General features: G+C 45.0%; 6 protein-coding genes across 6 annotated transcripts; 1 reads left to right on the top strand and 5 right to left on the bottom strand.

Moving 5' to 3' along the window:
• Nucleotides 1-1,615: 1,615 nt before the first annotated feature.
• On the top strand, nucleotides 1,616-6,058 carry BDB00DRAFT_929129 (uncharacterized protein). The gene is made up of 10 exons (XM_053128954.1): nucleotides 1,616-2,164; nucleotides 2,298-2,594; nucleotides 2,711-2,820; nucleotides 2,987-3,159; nucleotides 3,271-3,345; nucleotides 3,509-3,657; nucleotides 3,756-4,069; nucleotides 4,260-4,401; nucleotides 4,488-4,678; nucleotides 4,755-6,058. Exons 1-10 carry the CDS (start codon nucleotides 2,023-2,025, stop codon nucleotides 5,595-5,597), a joined length of 2,436 nt encoding a protein of 811 aa, XP_052979529.1. The 5' UTR covers nucleotides 1,616-2,022; the 3' UTR covers nucleotides 5,598-6,058.
• A 76-nt stretch (nucleotides 6,059-6,134) lies between these two features.
• BDB00DRAFT_381939 (uncharacterized protein) lies at nucleotides 6,135-8,886 on the bottom strand. Its single transcript, XM_053117157.1, has 3 exons — nucleotides 8,673-8,886; nucleotides 6,725-8,600; nucleotides 6,135-6,634 (listed from the first exon to the last, which is right to left on the bottom strand). Exons 2-3 carry the CDS (start codon nucleotides 8,553-8,555, stop codon nucleotides 6,255-6,257), a joined length of 2,211 nt encoding a protein of 736 aa, XP_052979528.1. The 5' UTR covers nucleotides 8,556-8,600; nucleotides 8,673-8,886; the 3' UTR covers nucleotides 6,135-6,254.
• On the bottom strand, nucleotides 8,887-10,087 carry BDB00DRAFT_381938 (uncharacterized protein). The gene has a single exon (XM_053117156.1). The coding sequence runs from the start codon at nucleotides 9,920-9,922 to the stop codon at nucleotides 9,146-9,148; it is 777 nt and encodes a 258-aa protein (XP_052979527.1). The 5' UTR covers nucleotides 9,923-10,087; the 3' UTR covers nucleotides 8,887-9,145.
• Nucleotides 10,088-10,909: 822 nt separating this feature from the next.
• On the bottom strand, nucleotides 10,910-12,015 carry BDB00DRAFT_381892 (uncharacterized protein). The gene is made up of 4 exons (XM_053117155.1): nucleotides 11,794-12,015; nucleotides 11,607-11,704; nucleotides 11,365-11,536; nucleotides 10,910-11,257 (listed from the first exon to the last, which is right to left on the bottom strand). The coding sequence occupies exons 1-4, from the start codon at nucleotides 11,886-11,888 to the stop codon at nucleotides 11,005-11,007; spliced, it is 618 nt and encodes a 205-aa protein (XP_052979526.1). The 5' UTR covers nucleotides 11,889-12,015; the 3' UTR covers nucleotides 10,910-11,004.
• Nucleotides 12,016-12,133: 118 nt separating this feature from the next.
• Nucleotides 12,134-14,645, bottom strand: BDB00DRAFT_824165 (ATPase V1 complex subunit H). The gene is made up of 11 exons (XM_053123587.1): nucleotides 14,348-14,645; nucleotides 14,168-14,266; nucleotides 13,973-14,075; nucleotides 13,793-13,868; nucleotides 13,560-13,625; nucleotides 13,294-13,464; nucleotides 13,077-13,187; nucleotides 12,900-12,987; nucleotides 12,664-12,827; nucleotides 12,451-12,576; nucleotides 12,134-12,362 (listed from the first exon to the last, which is right to left on the bottom strand). Exons 1-11 carry the CDS (start codon nucleotides 14,546-14,548, stop codon nucleotides 12,143-12,145), a joined length of 1,425 nt encoding a protein of 474 aa, XP_052979525.1. The 5' UTR covers nucleotides 14,549-14,645; the 3' UTR covers nucleotides 12,134-12,142.
• Nucleotides 14,646-17,008: 2,363 nt separating this feature from the next.
• BDB00DRAFT_788114 (uncharacterized protein) lies at nucleotides 17,009-18,418 on the bottom strand (the record flags this gene model as incomplete). The annotated part of the gene is made up of 2 exons (XM_053120760.1): nucleotides 17,009-17,926; nucleotides 18,032-18,418. 2 exons carry the CDS (start codon nucleotides 18,416-18,418, stop codon nucleotides 17,009-17,011), a joined length of 1,305 nt encoding a protein of 434 aa, XP_052979524.1.
• Nucleotides 18,419-22,059: the final 3,641 nt, after the last annotated feature.

Genomic DNA, 22,059 nt, shown 5'->3' with positions numbered 1-22,059 from the left:
TTTTTATTTTTCATGAAAAGAATAAAGCGGAGAAATAGGCTTGCTGTTGCTAGACAACTCGTTTTCCAAGGTGGTCATAAGAAGAACATAGCAACGGTATCCTAGCGACCAATGACCCATTGCTTTGAATGTTGCCCAGGGTTGCTACATATACGAGACGTTGATGACAATTTTGGTCTCACTGGGCGCTATGCATGACACATAAAGAGAGAAAGTGTGTGTGGGGGGTGGGATGGAGAACAAAGATGGAAAAGCGGCCCGAGCATAGCAAATCTCAACGGCCAAAAGAATGGGATCAATCTTAGCAGCTGTTTTTACTATATTTTTGTCTAGCAATGGAATGGGATTATCATCGAAAGAATATTGTACATAGTTTACCTCCTTCTTTTTTTCATTACCGCTCTTTACAACCCCTCCTCCTGCAAACACGACTCGCTCCCAGGCTCATCGAAAATCTATATAAGCATGGCAGCCACGTTGTCTCTTCCGCCACACGCAGATTTACACACACGCACACACAATAAAAGAGCAAATTGAAAGAGGAGCAAGTTCCAAACCCCACCCCCCACATTATCATATCTTTTTTGACACGGTCATGATTCTAGAGTCAAACTTGAAATGAAAAACAACAACAACAACAACGCACATTTTCTTTGTCTTGAGAATCATGAGGATCGACCACGACCATCGCCCTTTTTCGCTTCCCTTGTGGAATGTAATTTGTTACACCACGTTATAAAGGCTTGTGTGACCGTGACACAAGAGAGTCTAACCTTGTTTCTCTTTTTGTACCATCATCGACACCATGATTTGCTCTCAGTATAATTGTGATCAAAGTCAAGAGGAAGGACCAGACATGTATTCTGGATTGAGATACCAAAGTATGTGAGGAGGAGTGGGTGGGTGGGTGGGAAGAGAAAAGGGAACAAAAAAGAAAAAGCCTGTTTTTGGATTTGTTGTTAGAGTGACACGACGCACAAGAAGCACCCGGAAAAGTACGGGAGCAGGCTGTTGGGGGGGGGGGTGGTGGGTGAGGATGGTGGGGGGGAGAGAGAGAGAGAGAGCGAGAAGACGGTGATGATGAAATTGATCGGTTATAAAGCAGGGGCACTTGGGGCATGATGATGATGATGATGATGGATGCTTACCTTCTTTTTCGCAGTGGCAGATTGCTCATGAGTGCTGATGTATCAAAAGGAGGAGGAGGAGGAGGGTGCTCGACGGTTATATTGTGTGTGGACTGTGTGGAGAAGAGTGAGAGTATAACAGAGAGAGAAAGAAAGAGGTTGAACAATGGTAAGGCCCCTGCTTGGGGTAAGCGCGCAAAGTAAAAAAAAGGTGCCACGTGCGAAACCATCACAAAGGTTTCCCGTCACTCTGCTTTTTTTCTGCGCTCTCTCTCTCTCTCTTACTTGCTCTTTCTTGGGTAGTCTTGTAACACGCACACACACACGCACACACACACATTCACACAAGAGCCAAGACTAACCTCACCTCTCGTTTCGCTCGCCCATACTTATTACACGACGCACAGCAGCAGCAGCAGCAGCAGTGGGGGTTTGGAAATCCCACACAACACCACAGAGCCTCTCTTTCTTTTTTCCAGTACCACCGGCACTCACAAAAGAGAATACGCCCATTCTCTCTTTCTCTTCTTCTTCTTCTTCTTCTCCTCCCTTTCCTCTTTTCTTCCTTCTCTCTCTTTCTCTCTTTCTTAATTCCACTCTCACTTTGAAGCCATCTCGAAGAAAATCAAAGAGCATTAACGCTTTCCATTCGCCCAACAACGAAAACGAGACTTGAGTGCGATTACGGATCAGCACAATTAGGCCCTCCTCCCCCCCTTCCTCCTCCTCCTCCCCCACCATTTCTTCTTCTTCTTCTTCAACAACAATCCCATTACAACCTTCTACCACCGACGACTCGCACCGTTCCGCCTATACGACGCAAAAAAACAACAACCCCACACCATTTTGAAAAAATAGATACGGCAATCTTGTCTTTCTTCAAAAGATTATAATTATGGACCCTTCTCGCTGTTCAGTCGTCGTATCTTTTCAACCTGCACCACCTCCGTTTGTTATTGAGGATCAAGTCTACAATAACAACAACAACAACAACGAACCTTCATACACGTCGTTATTACAATCCATATTTGGCCAAGGTTAGAATGAAAGACACACACACACACAAAGAAAAAGCTCTACAAAAGACAATAACAAAAACAATGACGAACGTCTCTGTCATCCTATAATATTAACCTTTCTTTGTTGTGTCTCTCCAAAAAAAAAAACCAGTCTTTGTCCATTCGAACCCTACAGACGCTTTAGAACGAGTGAAACATATACGACATGGGTCTCCCACCGTCCTGTTGATCGACCTCGATGCACCCGTCGACACTAATAACAACGACCCCACTATCGACCAAGACGACGACGACGATGACGATGACGATGACGATGACGACACCGTATATACCCCTTCTTGCTCCTCTTCTTGCTCCACAGCGTCGTCTTCCTCCGGCATAGCCGACTCGCGGATCGCTTGGATCAAAAAGAGCTGCCATACCCTTTCAAAAGACGTGCCTGTCATTGGTACGTGCTCCTCTAGCATCTATGATTGAGATATTTCACACAATGAGAAAGCAAGAGTGATCCTTATTGTTTGTTCTTGTTGCTGCTGCTGCTACTACTACTACTACTACTACTAGCCTGCGCATCCGACGATAACACTGCGTTTATGCTGGACTGTATCCATGCGGGCGCTGCAGATTACTTGCTCAAGCCCTTGCGTTTGGATGTCATTAAAACGTTGTTCCTGGTAGGTTTTTCCTTTCGTTACTACATTCTAAAAAGCACATGGAGAGTCCACAAACGGCAGGCAAGCCACACGAGACACACTCCATACAGCATACATGCATGTACCTGAAGCGCGGCTTCGTTACTTTCAATTAGAGATTGCTCACAACAAATACAACTTTGACTAGAAATTACACCGATGCCGACCCGATTCCAAAATGCACCAAGGTGATGCAGCAGCAGCAGCAGCAACATCCACCTTTCTTCCATCATCCCCCTCATTGCCCGATAATGTCTCGACGCTTTGTCCTGACGACGGTCTTCAGCATCGCATCAAGGAAATATTCACCAAAGATACTCGGTAATTTAAATGAAGATTTTAATATGACCCTATTGTTCGTTTCTACAAAGTTAGGTTGCCCACCCCCCCCCCTTTGTTCTGAAATAGATACTAACGAAACAAACAAACCAGATTTGCACAGTCAGTCATGGACATTTACGCCATCCCGCCAGTGGCTGCACGTACAAACCATCGGGGATTGTCTGGGTAAGCGCGGGCCAAGAGAGAGAGAGAGAGAGAGAAAAGGGGAACTTGTGTATGTGCTCTCGGAAGAAGATCGCCTTTATTATTTGATGGCTAATGGAATCAAGGGGGGGATTTGTTATGTTATGGTTTTTTTATTTCTTGGGGGGGGGGAACCTCGATAAAGTGAACGTGCCACTATGCTGCAACACAAGGTTTCAAGTTGGGACTTCAATCCCTTTGACTTTAGCCACGACGATCTGATCCACTGCGCGTATCTGATATTCGAACAAGCTCTGGTGCTACCAGAGTTAGCGCACTTGAACATTACGCAAGGTAAGTAGGACCAACCTTTGAGAATGGGAGACCACTCTCGTAGACATGGGCAATGTGAGAGAAAGAACAGACAATTAACATTGCGTAACCGCTTCCAGACCAGTTGTACGACTTTATCATCGAACTTTCGGGCGCCTACCACGATGGAAATCCATATCATAATTTCGCACATGCTGTCGATGTGTTGCAGTGCTTGTACTACTTTCTCTGCCGTCTCGGCCTACTGTCATTCGCCAATATGCGGACAAATCACGCGACTCCAAACAACGTGTCACGCCTGCTGCTGCTGCCGCCCTCCTCCTCGCCGCGGCGGCGGCCACAGGATCTGCTACGTCCCAAAGATATCTTCGCTCTTTTAATTGCTGCTCTAGGTCACGATGCCGCTCATCCGGGCGTCAATAACGCGTTTTTGGTAAGTCTATCCGTTGCGCACGTCCACGCCCTTTTTTTTTTATTTTTTTTTTTAGTGGGTGTGTGTGCCACTCTTTGTAGTGGTGGATCTAAAAGGCATTCATCTTGACAACCTCCTTTGTGTTTACCTCCTCCTCCCCCGTTCCCTTCCCTCCCCCCCTTTTTTTTATTATTTCTTCTGTACCTGACAGATTAACGCGGGTGCTCCCCTTGCTCTCCTATACAATGATCGGTCTGTGCTCGAAAGCTTCCATTCCATGACGTTGTTTCAAATCATCAAGAAGCATGGTCTTGACCAGATCGGAGGTGGCCCTGGCTCAGCTGATTACCTAGGTAAAGTTACCCCCACGCAATGAGCAAATGAGATATGGACTTAACCCTTCCCCCCCCCCTGTTTTTTTTTGTTGTTGTTGCTATAGAATTTCGGAAAATTGTCGTGACCAGCATTCTTGCCACCGACATGTCGCTGAATGCAGAATACGTTGAACGTATCAATGCACAGGCCCATCAACCCGGTACGGACTGGATGGCTTTAGATGACCAGGCGTGTGAGAAGGAACGGTTGCTCTTGTGCAGCGCCATCATCAAATGTGCCGATATCAGTAATGTGGTAAGTTCTTGGTTTATCAAAACATCAATCTTATTTTGACTAAAAAATCATTCGATTTGTTTAAAAAAAAAAACAGACGCGACCGTTTCTACGAGCAAAGAAATGGGCCGAATTACTAGTGGAAGAATCGGTCTCACAAGGCGACTTGGAACGCGTCATGGGCTTACCCGTGCTGCCGATGAACGACCGAGACAAGATTGCACTGGAAGACTCACAGATAGGATTCATTCGCTTTGTGGCACTGGAACTGTTTGATAGCGTGCGCAAAGTGCTGCCGGAAATGTCATTCACGGTCGATTGCATGCGTGACAATCTTAAGCGATGGGAAAGCCGCAAGCATGCAGCTGCACATCATGATTCTGGCGTGGCGAGTCTAGCAGCAGCAGCAGCAGCCGACGGAGGAGCGAGAGGTGGAGGTGGTGTTGCTATTGTTGTTGGCAGTGGTGATAATGATAGAGACGGCCATGATGGCGAGTCTTCACCGGTACGGTCCCCCTTAATAACAGCAGGATGTAAACGCCGGAGTAGTAATAGTTTGGATTACCATTCACAGGCCGTTGAAGTCCTTCGCAAACGTCTTTCTTTGGACACGACGTCGACGCGGGCCCAAGCAGCAGCAGCAGCAGCAGCCGCACGAAGACGTAGCAGTGCAGGCGACTTTCGTAGTCGATTGACAGTCCCCACTGCTGCAGCAGCAGCAACAGCAGTCGCCATGCAAACGTTCCATGAAGCATCTCCTCCACCTCCGTTGTTTTCGCCGCCCTCTCCACCGCACCCATCCTTGGAACAACAGCAGCAGCAGCAGCCGCAGTCAGTGATGGATCGGCACCATCACCACCACCACCATCATCACCATCACGAATGGGCGCCTTCACATGACGATGCCAATCCAGTCTACTGCCAGTGCAATATCCAGTGAGCAACCGTTCCATCCCGTGTCTTTATATATCATCCATATCAAAAAGAAAAGAAGCGTCCAAAAAGAAATACTGCATATACAACACACACACACACACACAGCATACACACACACACTCACACACACTCTAAATACACACAAACAAACAAACAAGCAACAAACACACACACACACACATCACATATATTATATACATATCCCCCCCCTTCTTCCTCTTTTCCCGCCCTTTTTTTCTCTTTCTTTTGCATGCATACAACCATACATTTCTTCATAAACTATCTCTCTGCCCCCCACCCCTCCCCTTGTGGAACTCCCAACCTTATTTTTTAAAGCATTCTTCACCACATTTGTATTTTTCCTCCGTTCTGGTGTACAAATTTTTTCTTGTTGTTGCTTGTTATTGTACAAGTAAATCATTTCTCTTTTTTAGATCACCAATTAAACTTTATATTCATAGCGCCCTGAAAAGAAAAAAAAAAGTATATGTGGGAGGTGGAGAGAGGCATAAGAAAAAGGCATATCAATTTTTGTGTGTGTGGAGTTGGCGGGTTGTCTGTGTTGTGTGTATACATAGCGGGAAGGAAGAAAAAAGAAAAAAAAGACAAAGGGACGTTGTTTTGTTGTGCGCGATTAAGAAAAGAAGATAGCATAAAGTCTTTAGAAACGATGGTAATGGTTTGTCTTGTACACGATAACACCTTCCCCTCTGACCAGCAAGATGGGCAGCTTCAGACTTCCATCGAGCTCACGTTCGACGTGGACCGACTCGATCAATTCATGCCGCGGCGGGACATGGCACAGGACCACCTCGCGTCCCCTGTACTCGGTATGCGAGGCTTTGACATCTGCAAACCAAACCTGGAGATCGCGCGTGAAATTCTCACCGTGGAGTGTCATTAGTGGTGTCGTCGTCGCCGTCGTCGTCGTCGCTTCATTGTTGTTTGCGGTGCTCATTGACAAGTGCGAGAGTGAAGGGAACGGCGTCATGGTGGTTGCTTCAGTAGGTTGCGGTGCCCAGAACTTGAATGTGGCACAGTCTAATGGTTCGTAAAGAAAAGAGAAAGCATTAAAAAGATAGAAGAGAGAGAAAGAGAGAGAGAGAGAGAGGCATGGTTTTTTTTGTTTACCTGTTCCAACGATCGTCCACACTGCTGCATCCGTTACATCTTCTGACCAATATGCACCCAAACCATGATGATGACTGGCACCATTAACACCACCACCACCATTACCACCACTGCCTGTGCTGCTCGTGCTTGCAACCGACATACGACGACTAGCACTCGTAGGTCGATGATGCATAATACTAGCACCACTACCAGACGAAATGGAATGGGACCGTGCTCGGTTGAAGAGATGATCGTATTCATACACGTCATTATTACTGCTGTTTGTATGACTGAACAGACCGCTCGTGCTATCCAACGTATTCGTGCGTCGTCGAAACATGCTTTCCATGTCACCAATCTGGTCCGTCGACACACGTCGTTTGCGCACAACCTTACCACTCGCTTCTTGCGACGTAATGTCTTCCCATCCCAACACGGGCTTGCGTCGTTCCACCGTCTTGTGCATGCCAACCATGTCGTTCAAACAAGCCAGGTAGGTGATGGGGTGCTGACTCTTTGGCAACATCCATCCATCTGACATCGACAACGACGGCAAAGACGACGACGACGGTGACGATAAAGTTGAAAGTAAAGGATCCATGCTACCACTACCACCACCACCATTATTCTGTTGTTGTTGTTGTTGTTGTTGTTGTTGATGATGGTGTACAGCCTGAGATGGATCTTGCACGATTTGCAATGCAACCTTGTGGAGTTGTGAAACAGGATCTCCAAGCATTTCGTCGCCAAATTCACCGCCACCGGCTTGGTCCATAGGAGCGCGTGCACCGCCCACCACAGTGGATGCCTTGTCGACTTTGCGGATAATCATGACGGGACTCACGAGTCCGGTGGTCAGACATTGGAGGACGATATGCTGGTTGTAATGGATGGCGATCGGCTGGTCGGTCGTGTTCCGAAGAGCAATGGCCGGCGGTGGAGGGTAGCTGACATTGCGATTGTTGTTCACATGCACATTGTGGCCGATATAGTCTTCTGGAGACTCGCTCTCTGGCTGTTGTGCCATATCGCCCGGTGCACGCGTCGTGTCCACGATCCAGATCACAAACGGATCCCAGCTTGTTGTTCTTGCCACAAAACAAGTTCCGCTATTACTTGCATCGTTACCACCCTGGGTCGATGATTTATTGCCACAGCCATTCCTGCTGCTGTTGCTGTTGCTGTTGTTGTTGATGTTCTCATGATAGCCCGGTGCAGCAAATGCGGATCCGCATGAGACACCCAAATACTTTGTGCTCACTGTTTGTGACCGAATACGATTAAACAAGGAAACCGTTGTACCATGATGAATGCAGAGCTCCATGTTTTTCACACTCTGTCGTTTCTTGCTCGGCTTGCTAATCACTTTGATGCCCTTGCTTGCTAACGTGCCAAGGAGCGACCCGTCGCCGAGTTGGATCCGCACAAGACATTCAACGCGTTTGCGTTTTTCGTCGGCGTCATTGATGTACAGGTTCTTGGCAACACATCGACCGGCCGTCAAGGGATCTTGTTCGTGGTTGTGGTACCAGTCCACATCAGCTCTTTGTTGTTTTTGCAGGCCAAGTGGATCTCCACTTCCGCTGCTGCTGCTGCTGCCAACGGTAGTGGCCACACCATTCGTAGTATTGCTAGTGCTACGGAAACGGGGTGAGGCAGTAGAGGAGGATGATGATGACAGAGGGGGTGATCTTGGATGGCCCGTTTGACCAACGGCTGCACCGGCCGAGTTGTACCATTCCACCTGGCCCGGCTGGCTCGTGGCTTCACCCGAAATACACACGGTCAGCAAAGGTGGGCTATACTCGCCGCTTTCGTCGAACGGTGGTTTCCACCACGACGTGCCCATAATAATAGCCGTGGGTGGGGGACATAGAAACCTAAGGTATCGACCCTATTTTATAAATACCTCTTTTTCCCCACATAAAAAGGGAGTTGTACAAAAGGAAAAGAAAAAAAAATATACCTTTTCTCAGTTCCATAGGATTTCTGTGCCACTTTGCTCGTCAGCAAAATGACAGTTTTCTCACCGGCAGCAATTGGGTCAGGCGATTGCAAATAACTTTGAATCAACGGTTTGAGTCGAGTGGCATTGGCAGTGCTTTGCATCATACGAGCGGTTGCAAGGCCGGCTTTCAGACTACGTAGCTCCAAGTGGGGATGATGAGTACGACCCCCATACTCGTTATTATTGCTGTTACTGTCGTCGTCTTGCTCTTCGGGAATAGGACGTGCGCGCAGTGAGGATGAGTTGCTTCGAATGAATGGACTCGGTGAAGAGGGTGATTGAGGCGGTGAAAGGATCGATGTGGTGGATGAAGAGTGGAACAAGGAGAGTGGCTCGCTATGACTATGGGTCCGTGCTCGATCCATCTGTAATAACGATATGTTTTGCATCATGATGAGCATCAATTCTATACAACTTCAACCCCACCCCCACTATCTTCCAAAGACTACCACCAGCGGGTGGTTGGTGCAGCTAACAGCATAGTCTCTGTTCAAAATACGGACCATAGAATCCATGGAAGGAGGGAACTCGTACGAGTGTTGTTGTGGATGGGGAGGATGATGGTGTTGTGGTGGTGGTACGGGCGGCCAAGCATCCAAGGAGGACGACGAGGACGGCTCTTGATGCTGCATAAATTGTCTACTTGTAGGATCATCTTCATGCTGCAACGACTCGAGAAAACTGGGCGAAAAGAACGCTGGTGTTGTAGGCGAGAAGCTTGTTTGTGGCGAATGTTGTCGTCCACTGCTGTTATTACCACCACCACCGCCAACCCACGATTGAATCAGTTGTTGCTGATTGCGCTCATGAATACTTTGCAGATCGTTCAAGCGAAGTTGTTCGTGTTGTTGTTGTTGTTGGCGGCGTTGATGGTCGTTATACGAGATAAATTCATCGGCCGCCGCTGTACTCACCAATTCGCCGGATTGGTGCTGATCATGACGATGATGATGTGTTGTGGTTGTGCTAATAGGAGGAGGAGGAGGAGGAGGAGGAGGAGGAGGAGGAAGAAACTCGAAGCCAAGACCATGGGATGACGCAGAGGTTGAGTGATGAAGCTGATCCAGAAACTGGCTTGGACTCTCACGACCTGTCGTTGTCGCAAACCACGAGTTGTTGTTGTTGTTGTTGCTGTTGTCTTCATAGTGTACATCTTGCTTGCGTTTTCGTGAATACGCTGCTAATTCTCCATGGTGCTGTTCTGTCATGTTCTCCTCCGTTTTCTGTTTCTGTAAGGATCGGAAAAAGAAAAACCAAGGCAGAGCTAAAAGAAAAGAAAGAGAGAAAGAGAGAGAGGGGGGGAAGGAGGAGAAAGAAGAAAGAAAGCGTGTGTATGTGTGTGCTTGTGTGTGTGTTATGTGTTTAAAAATGAGTTGGACTGGCTGGTTGGTAGGCTGCAATAAAAAAGAGCGGGACGACCCCGCACACAACTTTAATTCTCTTTTGCTGCGAGTGTCTGTTCTGTGCTGCATAATTTGATGATGGAAGCTGTGTGAGGGTGCATTGGAAGAGACTGCTACTGCTACTACTGCTACTAGAAAACAAAGATCCCAAACTGCCTTTGGCCCCCTCTGTGCACCCTTTCCCTTCTGTCGCTCTCTTTCTGTGCGTGTGTGTTTCTTTCCCCACATCATCCATTCCATATTACGCGGAATCCCTGCGCCGAGGGTCGACCGTGAGAGTATCCCAAACACCGTTACATTTGACACAGCCCTTTTTGCATAACACACATCATGACGGTCGTACATGCGGGCGCTGCTGCTAAAACAACAACAACAACAACAAACATACCGGATTATCATTCTTCTATCTCGTATATGCAACCCAACCCACTCTTTCTTGTTACAAGAAGTTGCAGATCAGTTCTTTTTGGGCGGGCAATTAATGAGGGAGAGTATATAGCAGCAGCTGGTACGGGCAGTTACAGCCATATCGACATTGCACGCCAAGAGGGCTGTTACAGGTACGTATGATACTCGGTACAAACAAAGACAACGAACAAGACGTGTTGTACCTTACAGTGAATGAGGTGTGCTGGACTGCTGCTTCTTCTATTACGTCAAGCTTTCCTAATCCTCATGGCATCATCTGAACATAAAGAGCAAATCACCTGACCCAAGCAAAAAAAAAAAAAAAACATGGTATCACGCTTCTTTCTTTCTTCCCCGGTCCACCCCACCTCACACAACCAATCACCGCTTTTAAGCGCGCGTTTTTTTTTTGTTTATTCAACGTCGCACGGGCCCATCGTCATCATCATCAGCAGCAGCACCTTTTTTTTTGTGCATAACTAATCACTACTACTTTTATTGTTTCTTCTTGGCGTACTCGCAGCAGCAGCAGCAGCAGCAGCAGCCTGTTGTCGTTCTTGTTCCTGGATAGCCATACGCGCCAAACACACAATGTTTTCATCCCGGAAGCGCTGCAGTGACTCCACCTCGGATTCCAGTTGACGGACATGTTGCTCAAGCTGAAGGTACTTGTCAATAGCCTGTTGCAATGAAAGTTCCGACGATTCCACCCTGCTGGGCACACTACTACCACTGCCAATGATCAATGCAGTATGTAAGCATGATGAATACACCCTTATTTTCCCGTTTCAAACTTGACACACAAATCACATTATGCTACTCCTACTACTCCTACATACGAAACGTGTTTTCTCTCCGTTGTCGTCGTTGTTGTTGGTGTTACTCTTGCCTTGTTGTTGTTGTCGTTGTTGTTGTTGCTGCTGAACGACCGAGACGACGGCAATGGCTGTCCCATGGTGGACTGTTGCGGCTTGAGTTCTTGCTGCAACAAGACCTTAATCACTTGTTGAACTTTAAAAAGTAGTGGAGGGTGCTGGTGACTTTAGCTTTGTTCTCTTTATTCTCTGTGCAACATACTCACGGTGTAGATCAGCCTGCTGAGGCTCGATTTGGACAAGCGCTTGTACGAGATGGCCACTGCAAACAACCATGGTTTGTGTAAAGCGTTCGTATAAGCATCTTTATAAGTAAAAGAAACTCCATGAGTCAGTATGACAAGTAGTTATTCTCTATGGCTTGATCTGATCAACAAGGATTCATATTCTCACAAAACGTCATGCTCGATGCTGCGTAAGCGACTCAGTGTAGCTCGAATGCCGTCGAGCGTTCCTTGTGCCTCACGAAGAAGCGATGGTGGCGACATGGTATATAGCAGACGATGGCTTGTTCACTCGTAGATGTACAGCAAACTTTAATTCGTATTTTGTTATAGGATAGAGAGGTGATATATAAAATGTGGTTGGTGGAATTCTTGTGTGTCTGTGTTCTTTGTGTCGGGTAACTCTTCCCTTTTCTGGTATAACACCGTAAATAGGAAAAAATCGAGAGAGAGAGAGAGAGTGTGTGTGTGTATGTGTGTGTGTGGATGAAGGAAGAAAGGAGAATTTAATTTTTCGCTCAAGATGACATGGCAAAGTATTTCTGCGTGGCAGATAATGCATAGTAGCGCACTTCTTGATCTTCATGCGTCATCAGTTCCATCACACGCTGCTTTGCGCCCAGATCATGGAGGTACTTTTTACCATCGGCACCTGCGTATTTGGCATACTGGCCCACGTCATGGCAGGCAATGGCAAGGATCTCGGTCTTGTTCGAGCTCAACAGACGAGCGAGCATTCTACAAAGATGAGCGTGAATGATGTTGCTGTCAAAAGGGAGGTTTGGGGGCAGCGTGTGTGTGTGTGAAAGTGAATTCGTTTTTTTACTTTAGTAATTGGTGATCATTTTCGTTTAACCGAACGGCATTTTTTTGCCAGAAATTTTCGGATTGATGCGGTGGCGACCATTCCAGCTTCCCGGTTTCCAGTTCCGAGGCATACACTTCAAACGTCCTAAAAGCATCCTCCCCACCCACACACATTAGCCTTCCACTTCACCTCATAAGACATACACACCCATCCCGGTCAATAATACTTTACGTGAGACTTTGAAAGTTGTTTTGCAACTCGGCCTGAATCAAGTCAATGTCATTGACAACTTCTTGATCCGACCATTTTCTTGTGTGCAAGTGCTCAGTAAACGGCAATAGTTTGGCTACCAGCATGGCAGACAAGTTGGCCTTGGGTGCTTTCTCCACAAGGTTCTATGTTGTCAGCCCCACTCGCATCAATTAATAGGCTGATATTAGATTTCCCATTTCCCTTCATGATTGTACCTTGAACGTGGCCACGACCACACGAATGATCTTTTCCTTGACAGCCGACTTTGCTATTTCGACCAGCATAGGGATCACATCGTATTTTCTATACAGCGTCATACATGGTCAAGTCATCTGATGTTATTACAGCAACAGAAAATTCTTTGCCTTTGGTTTATCAGGCTAGTCTCTTACCTGTTCAAGTTTGCGGCAATTTCTTCGTCAAATGTCAATAGCCATAAAGCAAAAACAGCTTCATACGTCACTTGTGGATTTGAAGTGCCTTTCTTCAATACATTGATAAACCTATTTACATGAAGAAAAGAGTAAGAGATAAGTATCGTTCTTCGCCAGCTTCCTATATCGAAATTCCATACGTCTCTTATTTCTAATGCCACTTTTAAAAACTTACGAATCCATGGCGTGGAGTGTATTCCAGAAAGATTTTCGGTAGGCGGGTATATGGAACAAGGCATCAAGAATTTGGATATTCAGCTCGATAAGACTGGGATTACGACTTTGCAGCTGGAACGTCATCCACCGGAAAAAGTCATCAATGTCGATGTCTCGGTTCTTGGTCGAGCTGTGTAGCATGATATGTTGTCCAAAGGTCGATACAGAAGAAGTTTTAGTACATAGCTGAAATGTATGTATATGAGTGATATGTTTCTTTTTTACCAGACAAGAAGCGCCAGAAGTTTGCTAGATTGGATACCAATGAATTCATCATTGATACGCAAGGCCCTATGTTGGTGGATTGAATCAGACAAAAACACGTGAAGTTCAAGTGCACATGGTCTATGGGGCTTTGATGGGGAACAATGCTAGCAAAGTCACTTTTGAAAGGTTGCTCCACCCCTTGCATGGTTTCTTTCTCTATATCCTCAGTCCCCTTTTCTCCTTCTCCTTACTTGTGAAACGGCGCAAAAGGATAGCCAGGACGGCCTTCTGACGCTTGATGAAACAGCACAATCCTTTCATCGTGTTCTAGAATTTGTATAAATTTAATAGTTGTAAAAAATGAATGAAACGCTCGTAATAGCATATAATTGGTACTGCTAACAACAACAAAACAAATCAATATTGTATACCATTCAGCATGTCTTGAATCATGACCAGCACCTTTTGAACTGCGTCCACGCGTGCCAGTTTATGCATCAAATCCAGGTACATACCCGCATAATAGAGTCCGTGCTTATTTTTTACAATACAATATACACACATTTAGAGCCTTGATACTTTCTTTGATACGAAAACCTTCAAGCATTAGAGAAAATAAAACATACCTCGGACATGACGTGTGTGATTTCCTCTGATGACTTATTTTCGACATGTTGAATCATTGCCACTTCGTCTGCTGTAATTAAACCGGCACGTTCATAACCCTATTGTATAGTTACCATAGCAACAACCACACTCTATGTTAAGTTACACGCGTTTGCAAAAGATTAGTGTTTTTATCATACCTCCCAAGGAATGGGCTCGTTTCGAATTTTGTCAGCCAATTCATCAAGGTATGGATGGGCTATAATGGTCAGTGTAACATCCTCAATGAGACTGCTCGTCGCGGTGTCGGGTGCAGGAGTTGGCGTGTCATTAATGGTAGTATCGTTATTGTTGGAATCAAGTACAGCTGTGTCGACAAGGGGCGCTTCTGCAGAAAGCATTGTTTTTTTTTTCTTTGCTTCTTCTGGAGAAGTGAGGAAGTTTTTACTCAAAAGGAGAGAGGGAGAGCAAGCAAAAAAAAATCAGGGTACCCATTTGTTTCAGGAGCCCTATCTACTGTCGATGGCAAATGCGGAGCTTTTATTATTATTCTTGACTATAGCATAGCTCATGCATACCAAAGCTTATTATCCACATTAAGTTTCTGGTCCTCCCTTCACTCGTTGTAAGACTTGATGCTGAATTATGCAGTGTACTCTACTTACACAGCAACAACATGCTCCGAATAATCAGTAGCGTTTATCTAAATTTGTCTTTCTTTGGCATAACTTGTTGGTTATTTTTTTTCAAGTACTTTACATGCAAGCATTCTTCTTTTGTATCATTGTAACAGCATATTTACGGTATACACGTTAGCGTCTTCGAGACTGATACACTATCCTCTTTTATGTCTGTTAGTCCTTCGATGTTGCATGTAATAAAGCAATGCGTGCACCTCCAAACAACGTGCGCGCATTGTGACACAGCAGCAGATCCAAGGACCAAAAAAAGGTCGCGTACTCGAGTTCTACATTGCGATATAACGGTTCGTCGACTTCGACTACTACTTACTGCTACTGCTTCTTTGTGATTAAGTACTCTGTGATGTGCTATAATACTGTATATGAAACTCTATTGGTTTATGGATGTATTATATTTGACAAAAATGATGTAAAGGATGGGTTGCGTGTCAATAACTGTTTATATATGATAGACACGGTATTTAAACTTATTATTTTCATACGGGCATTTATCCCAATGTGTATTCATGATTCGTTTGTACCATTTATTGCCGTTTTAGCATTATGCTCTTGTTGCTGTCGATGTCAGAGTAGTTGATGCAGAAAACTAGTATGATGTAGTACATGCTCATAGATATTCAGAGGCCTGCGCTGTCGAAGTTCTTCTGGTAGGGTGTACGATAGTGTCGCATTGAAAAGCGATGTGTCTGGGATGAACTTGGTTTGGTGACAAGATCGGCCACTTTGTACATCTCCTTAGTCTTGTATTGTTGAGAACCTACAAGAAAATGTTGGGTACATTGACAGGGTGCTGATATATCAAGATATCAAGATATCGCGTATTTTGTCTTTTTCAGCATTATGCCAAAGGTGATCAGCCGTGGTTATCCAAGACTTCTTGTTTTCTGCGCTATTCGCATGCTTTTACCCACCCCGTTGTCATTGCCTTTAATTCCAGTATCATCGTGAAACGTATCACGAGCAGAAGCTTTGTGTTTTGCTCAAGCTTCAAGTACACAGTACACTTTACATTTCGGATGGCGTCTCTCGTTTTTGCTCTATTTGGTTCAAATGGTAACATAAACCGTTAGCATAAACGTATATATAACCAATAATGAGAAGGATTCTAACTACCACAGATGTGTAGCTTGGTTTCCCAGGTTAATTTCAGTGAGAGTGGTGTCGATTGTGTACACTTATGCTTTGCTTATTTTCGCCGATGTTGACCCTTGTGCAGATGATGGATCGATTCGCGCGCCTCTCAAGAAAAAAAGAGCGGTCCAAAATGACCTGGCTGGTCCAAGAAAGCATTCGATATACAGTAGTGAGATGATAATAAGTCCGTCTGTTTCTGCGTTAATACTCATTTTCAAGAGTGAATGATTCGTAGCTCGCTTACGTTAAGCACAAAGGTACACGGAGGAAAAGCATGAATGACGGTATTTAGTACCGTGATTCATGCAGCGGAAAAAATAAGCTTGTAGCACTGGCAACCTACTACTACTGAAAATTGCTAAAAGTGGTGAAAAACAATCTTTAAGGCAAAAGCAGCAAAACGTTGTTTTAATGAAGAATTAGCCATTTTATACAGTATATTCTAGCAATGTGCAATGTATATTGACTCTAATTGACATTTCTCTCTTCTAATACCCTTTGATGCGGTCTTCAATTCATTACGAAGCCACACACGACCCTCAAGCGATACTCTTGCCATGACGGACTGATGTTTCCTTTCAAACGTTGTGAAGCAGGATAAAATGAGGAGCGAAAGAATGAGAACGTTGATGCGGAGTGCTGAATAGCTATCGATACAATTCCATGCAAGCAAAACTTTGTATCTCGAGGCAACCACGGACTGACAGATGGATCGGTTTGGAATCAAAGCAAGAAATTACTGCCTTTGAGGCGGAACTTGATCCATCATTTACAATGTAAAAGCAATAGCATGTGTGATGAATTGAAACGAAGAAGGTCGTTCCATCAGCATTTGCTATATGTATCTTTCTCGGTTACAAAAATAATGGATGAGAATAAAAGATAGAATAGAAAGATTAGATTACTCTACTTGGTATTATAATAGTATAAGATGTAGCTAAAAGTAAGGGAAGATGCAGAAATTGTAACAATGGTAAAAGGAGGTAGCGTTAGGTTAGTGGGGTGTGTGTGTGTTCAAGGGAAAATTTATGCCGAAGCGACAACAGCAGCAGGTTGCTCATCTGCCTTTGCAGCAGCAGCCTTCTCGTCGGTATCCTCCTTCTTGGCTTCTTCGACCTTGACATCGTCATCCTTCTTGTCCTCGGCCTTCTTGTTATCGTTGTCTTCTTCCTTCTTTGGTTGCTGCTGTTCCTCCTCCTCTTCTTCCTCGAGGACTACTTCGACAGTCTCAGGTTCCTTAGGAGCAGCGTCAGCAGGCTTGGACTTTTTGTTCTTCTTGCCACCACCAAAGAGAGCGGTCAAGCGACGGCCCAGACGAGGCGATAAGGACTTCTTTTCGGCAGCAGCAGGAGTTTCTTCCTTTTTGGCGGCGGGCTGTTCCTCGGTAGCAGGCTCTTCATCCTTCTTGGGCTCTTCCTTGGCTTCTTCCTTGGGCTGCTGCTCTTCTTCATTGTCCTTCTTGGGTGCTTCTTCTGGTTGCTGCTGCTGCTGCTCCTCGGCTTGTTGTGCGGGCTCCTCTCTGGATTCTTCCTCCTTGACAGGGGCAGGCTTCTGTTCGGGCTTCTTGGATTTGTTGCTAAAGAGCTTGTGGATGAACGACTGACGTTTCACATGTGCAGGAGTCTCCTCCTTGCTCTTGTCTTCCTCCTTCTTTGCTTGTTCCTCAGTAACCTCAGCAGTAGTGGCAGCAGCAGGCTGCTCTTCTTGCTGCTGTTCCTGATCCTTGTGAGTAGTGTCTTGTGCTTGGGATGACTCAGCAGCAGCAGCAGCGGGCTGCTCCTCCTTCTTGTCGTCATATTTCTTGGATTCTTCGTCCTTGACAACGGCATCAGCCTGGATGGGCTCCATTTGTTCAATCTTGGGCAATTCGACGTTGGTGGTGGTTGTCTCAGCGGCAGCTTCGGGCTCTTCTTCAGCCTTGGCTTGCTTGGATGGCTCAGGCGACTGAGATATGCATAATGGGAAAAGAATGGCATGTATAAGTATTATTTATCAATGATCAATCACTGCTGTCATCACCCTTGTCTGATCCAAAGTATCACCACATACCTTGCTGCGACCAAAGAGGCCACCAAGACCCTTGCCCTTCTTGAACAAAGTGAATCGCTTGCTGTTCTTGGCTTCAGATGTAGGCTTTTCTTCGTCCTTGGCCTCTTCCTTGGACTCTTCCTTGGCCTCGCCATCATCCTCCTTCTTTGGCTCCTCGGAAGAAGAGGGCTCATCCTTCTGTTCGTCCTTCTTGGGCTCTTCAGAAGATGCTGCCGCTACGTTTTCATCGTCTTTCTTGGCATCGTCCTGCTCCTTGGGCTGCTCGTCTTCCTTCTTATCGTTGTTGACAGCAGGAGCAGTTGTGTCGTCTTCGGGCTTGGCCTCCTCCTTTTGTACAACGGGATCGGCAGCGGCGGGGGTGGTAGCAGTGTTCTCGGCGGCAGACATTGTGTTGTTGTTGTTGTTGTTGATAATGCAGAAAAGAGAATATACAGACTGTAGAAGTAAAGAGAAAGAGGAAGAAAAGAAAAGAAAAAAAGAAAATGGACTCCTTTTAGAGGTACGCTTTATATATCAATTGCAACAGCGGCTATGTCGCACCTTGCACGCGGGTTTACTAAAATTATCAAATGTGTGCATGGGGTCACGCAATGAACCAGAAGACATCTGCTTTGCTGTCGTAACATTAGCCTTTATTTGTGTGCGCGAGTCACATACGCAGCTTGTGCGTGTGCATGTATGATGTATGCGCACTTGCAACGCGAATCATCCTATTGCTTGGCAGTAGATATTAATCCCATCCACCCAACATTTCTCTAACGTCTTTACGCCTCTATCAGTGCTGCTTGATCCGCTTGATCAATGAATTTGATGGACTGATCCAGCGCCAAAAAAAAAAAAAAGACCTCCTTTTGCTGATCTATAGTTTTTGACATCGCGCGCTCTTTTTTTTAGAGAGAGAGAGAAAGAACGAGAACCAGAAAAGAGACCGGGTTGAGTGCGGCCGTTGAAATTGTTGCATCCTCCATCCAGCAGGGAGAGGCCGTAACCTTTTAAGGCACAAGCCAACTCTTTTCAATCCTGGTTACAGCTGTTTCGTGCAACATCTGTCAAAATTTTTTTTTATTAAATCCACTTTGCATGCTGTTGCACCTTTATTTTATCCGCAACGAGATTTTCCTCTGCGTGTGCCTGCTTTTGCCGAGCGGATCTGCATTGTTTTTTTGAAAAATTTATTTTGTGCTCACCTTTGGTTTCTTCATCTTTGTTACGTGATAAACAGCTTTGAGGCAGTGCTTGCAGTAATAGCATAGCTAATGATGCTATATACATACAACAGGTGGTAAATGCGCGTGTGCGAATCTTTTTCTGATCTGATGGTGCGGATCCACAGCAACGGCACGCATTACTTTTTGTTTCCGATCTACCACGCCTTCCAACCCGATATAAACCCCTTCCCTTGCTTGATGGGCATCAGAAAACACGTGTTCAACTATTGTCCGTTCATTAAACAAACTTTATGCTCTGTGGTCGTACACGACGCACCCGATTGAACCTCAACCAGTGTCTTACATTTATTGGCATCATATATCACTCTGTGCGTCGCTCGTGTTTCTCTCAAATATCATTATCACCGTTATAAATCTTTCTGTTATTGGCCGATCGTGACCCGGGCTCCCAGTATATTTTCAGTAAACAAATAAGTGGGAAATAAGAAAAAACATATGTTCTGGCCATTACCAAGAACTAGATGATGCTGACTTTTGCCGGATTACCGGGATGGATAGAGTAACGCTACTATTACCGGCTGCTGCAATATGCAAGAAGTAAATTAAGCGATGAAGCACAGCAATCAAGTGTGCAACCATGCCAATAAAAACCCATTTTAGGATAAGCAGCAGTAGCCAAGGAAGCAACAGCCCTTAACAACACGAAGAAAGAAAAATTAGAAACACTGCTGGTAACAACCACGCAGAAAACACTTTTTAAATGGGTAACGCTCACATTTTATTTTAGTGCATGTATTTTTATATGCTCTTTGTTCTAATCTTAGGCCCCTTCGCTTTAGTGTGTAGGAAAGTGTTTTTTTTTAAAAAAAAATATACCAACTGCTAATCAGAGGTATAATGTGACCTATATCATCGAGTAGATATTAATCGCTCGCGCCGTTATTGGAAAGGACGAAAGAGCAAGCATATCTATGAGTTGCTAACGATGGGCATGCCACTAGCTTTAACGGAACTCGAGTGGAAACGGAAAAATTATGGAGTATAACTAAATTCATTACGACATGAACGTCTCTGACGGCGAGAACTTGGTGGAAGCCAATCATAGAAATATGTCTGAACGGAAGATTCGTTGAGTAAACTTCAAGAGTACTGGAAAAGGGAATGCAGCAGCAAACCAAACTCTCTAGACATTTGCACCATACGATGCATAAAGGAAACAAGCACGATAATGGTCTAATACTTACACTGCTGTCGAGGTAAAGGGCGGTAATGAAACTACGGCTCTCTCTCACATTTATCTCTCCAAGTCTGTGCGTGATGGCATCTGCTTTCACATGCACCAACAAATGGTTAGGTAACACGCACCAAACAATATTCAGGCTGGATGGTTTCTCAATACTAGGGCCACACCAGCTTTAATTAGGTTAAAATCCATTCTAAGCAAAAACTCATGTGTATACTGATGCAAACAATAACGAAAGGAGACTTTACCGATTGAACCGGTGTACCCTTAGCAGTTCTACCTCGGACAAACCCCAATTCTCATAGTATCATGTACAAATATGAGAGAGGTGGAAAGGAAACCGCCCCCTTTATCTCTAGAACGAGCCGCCTATGCCAAATTCGGGCAGGCATTCATATGAAGCGAAATGCAACGGCTCGATATCAAAGGTACGTAGGTGTAGAAGGCTCGTCAATCATAATATGGCATATACTATTCTCTAACAAATTTTACCACCGGAATGCCGCAGATTTGAATTCGCATATCGAGGGCGCAACTTATAATACTCGGATGAATGCAAAGCAGCTGACAGAATAAACGATCCTTTCCGATAGCGTACTGTGGTTTATGTACAGTAACTGCAACGAGAATATGAACGAGACTAGTAGGGTGGTTCACTAGACAATGATGAAACTTGCTTACACTCGGAAGGGGGGTTCCTTTTAAAGATTACCGGCGTCGATAAAGAATATATGTAGTCACTAAATAGCAAGTTCCAAACATACATAAAATAGAGGTCACAAGTAGTAGTATGTGTACATGTCTACTTGCCGCACAGTCGAAAATAGATAAATGATATTTAACGCCACTACTGTATCGTCGCCATTTAGCGTGTAATTATGTCTATCAATAGGATAATGAATGAGAACCCTATCTAGCGCATTGCGGGATAAGTTAACAAAACGCATGACATGATATGTATCTGTGCCTGCCTGTCAAAAAATGCTGAAAATCAACGACAGACGGCAGTGATTGGGTGACTCTCTTTTGTACCTTCTTTCTCCTTCTCTAGCTTTTCTTAACAAAAAAAGAAGGAAGATTTAAAGTGGATACAATAATGCCAACATAACTTTTCGCTTCTAGTCTAAAACTTATGCGTCACCGTGAACAGTCTTCGTCAAGAGCTTGTAGCCTTTGTGCGCGGAGTGGCCAGTGAGTTACCCAACTTGGGGACAATCGCTGAACTGAGTAAGCCATCCTCGTCACCCTCACTTTTCAATCATGAGAAGCGGCAAAATAAGATGAAATACCAATTAGAAAGTTAAAGATATACTATAGTGGTATGAAAGAAAAACGTAAACATTGACACAGATTATCTATCATATAGTCGTCCAATCGCTTGTGAGTATGGTCGACGACTATATATATACGCGCTCATGAAACATTTTCATCGGTTCAGTTGCAAAACGCAAGTCCTCCCTTGTTTTTTCTTACACAACGGATCTGTACGTGTCATAATATAATCAATCTAAAATATCTTATATCTCTAATACGAGTTCTCTGATAAAACGTATAAGAGATAGAATTGATTAAGCGATAACAATCAAGAAGCGTCACTGGAAGAATCGAGAGCCTGT

Source organism: Zychaea mexicana, assembly GCF_025766255.1.
Source record: "Zychaea mexicana strain RSA 1403 chromosome Unknown BDB00scaffold_38, whole genome shotgun sequence".
Taxonomy (NCBI): Eukaryota; Fungi; Mucoromycota; class Mucoromycetes; order Mucorales; family Lichtheimiaceae; genus Zychaea; species Zychaea mexicana.
This window is presented reverse-complemented; position numbering and strand designations above follow the sequence as displayed.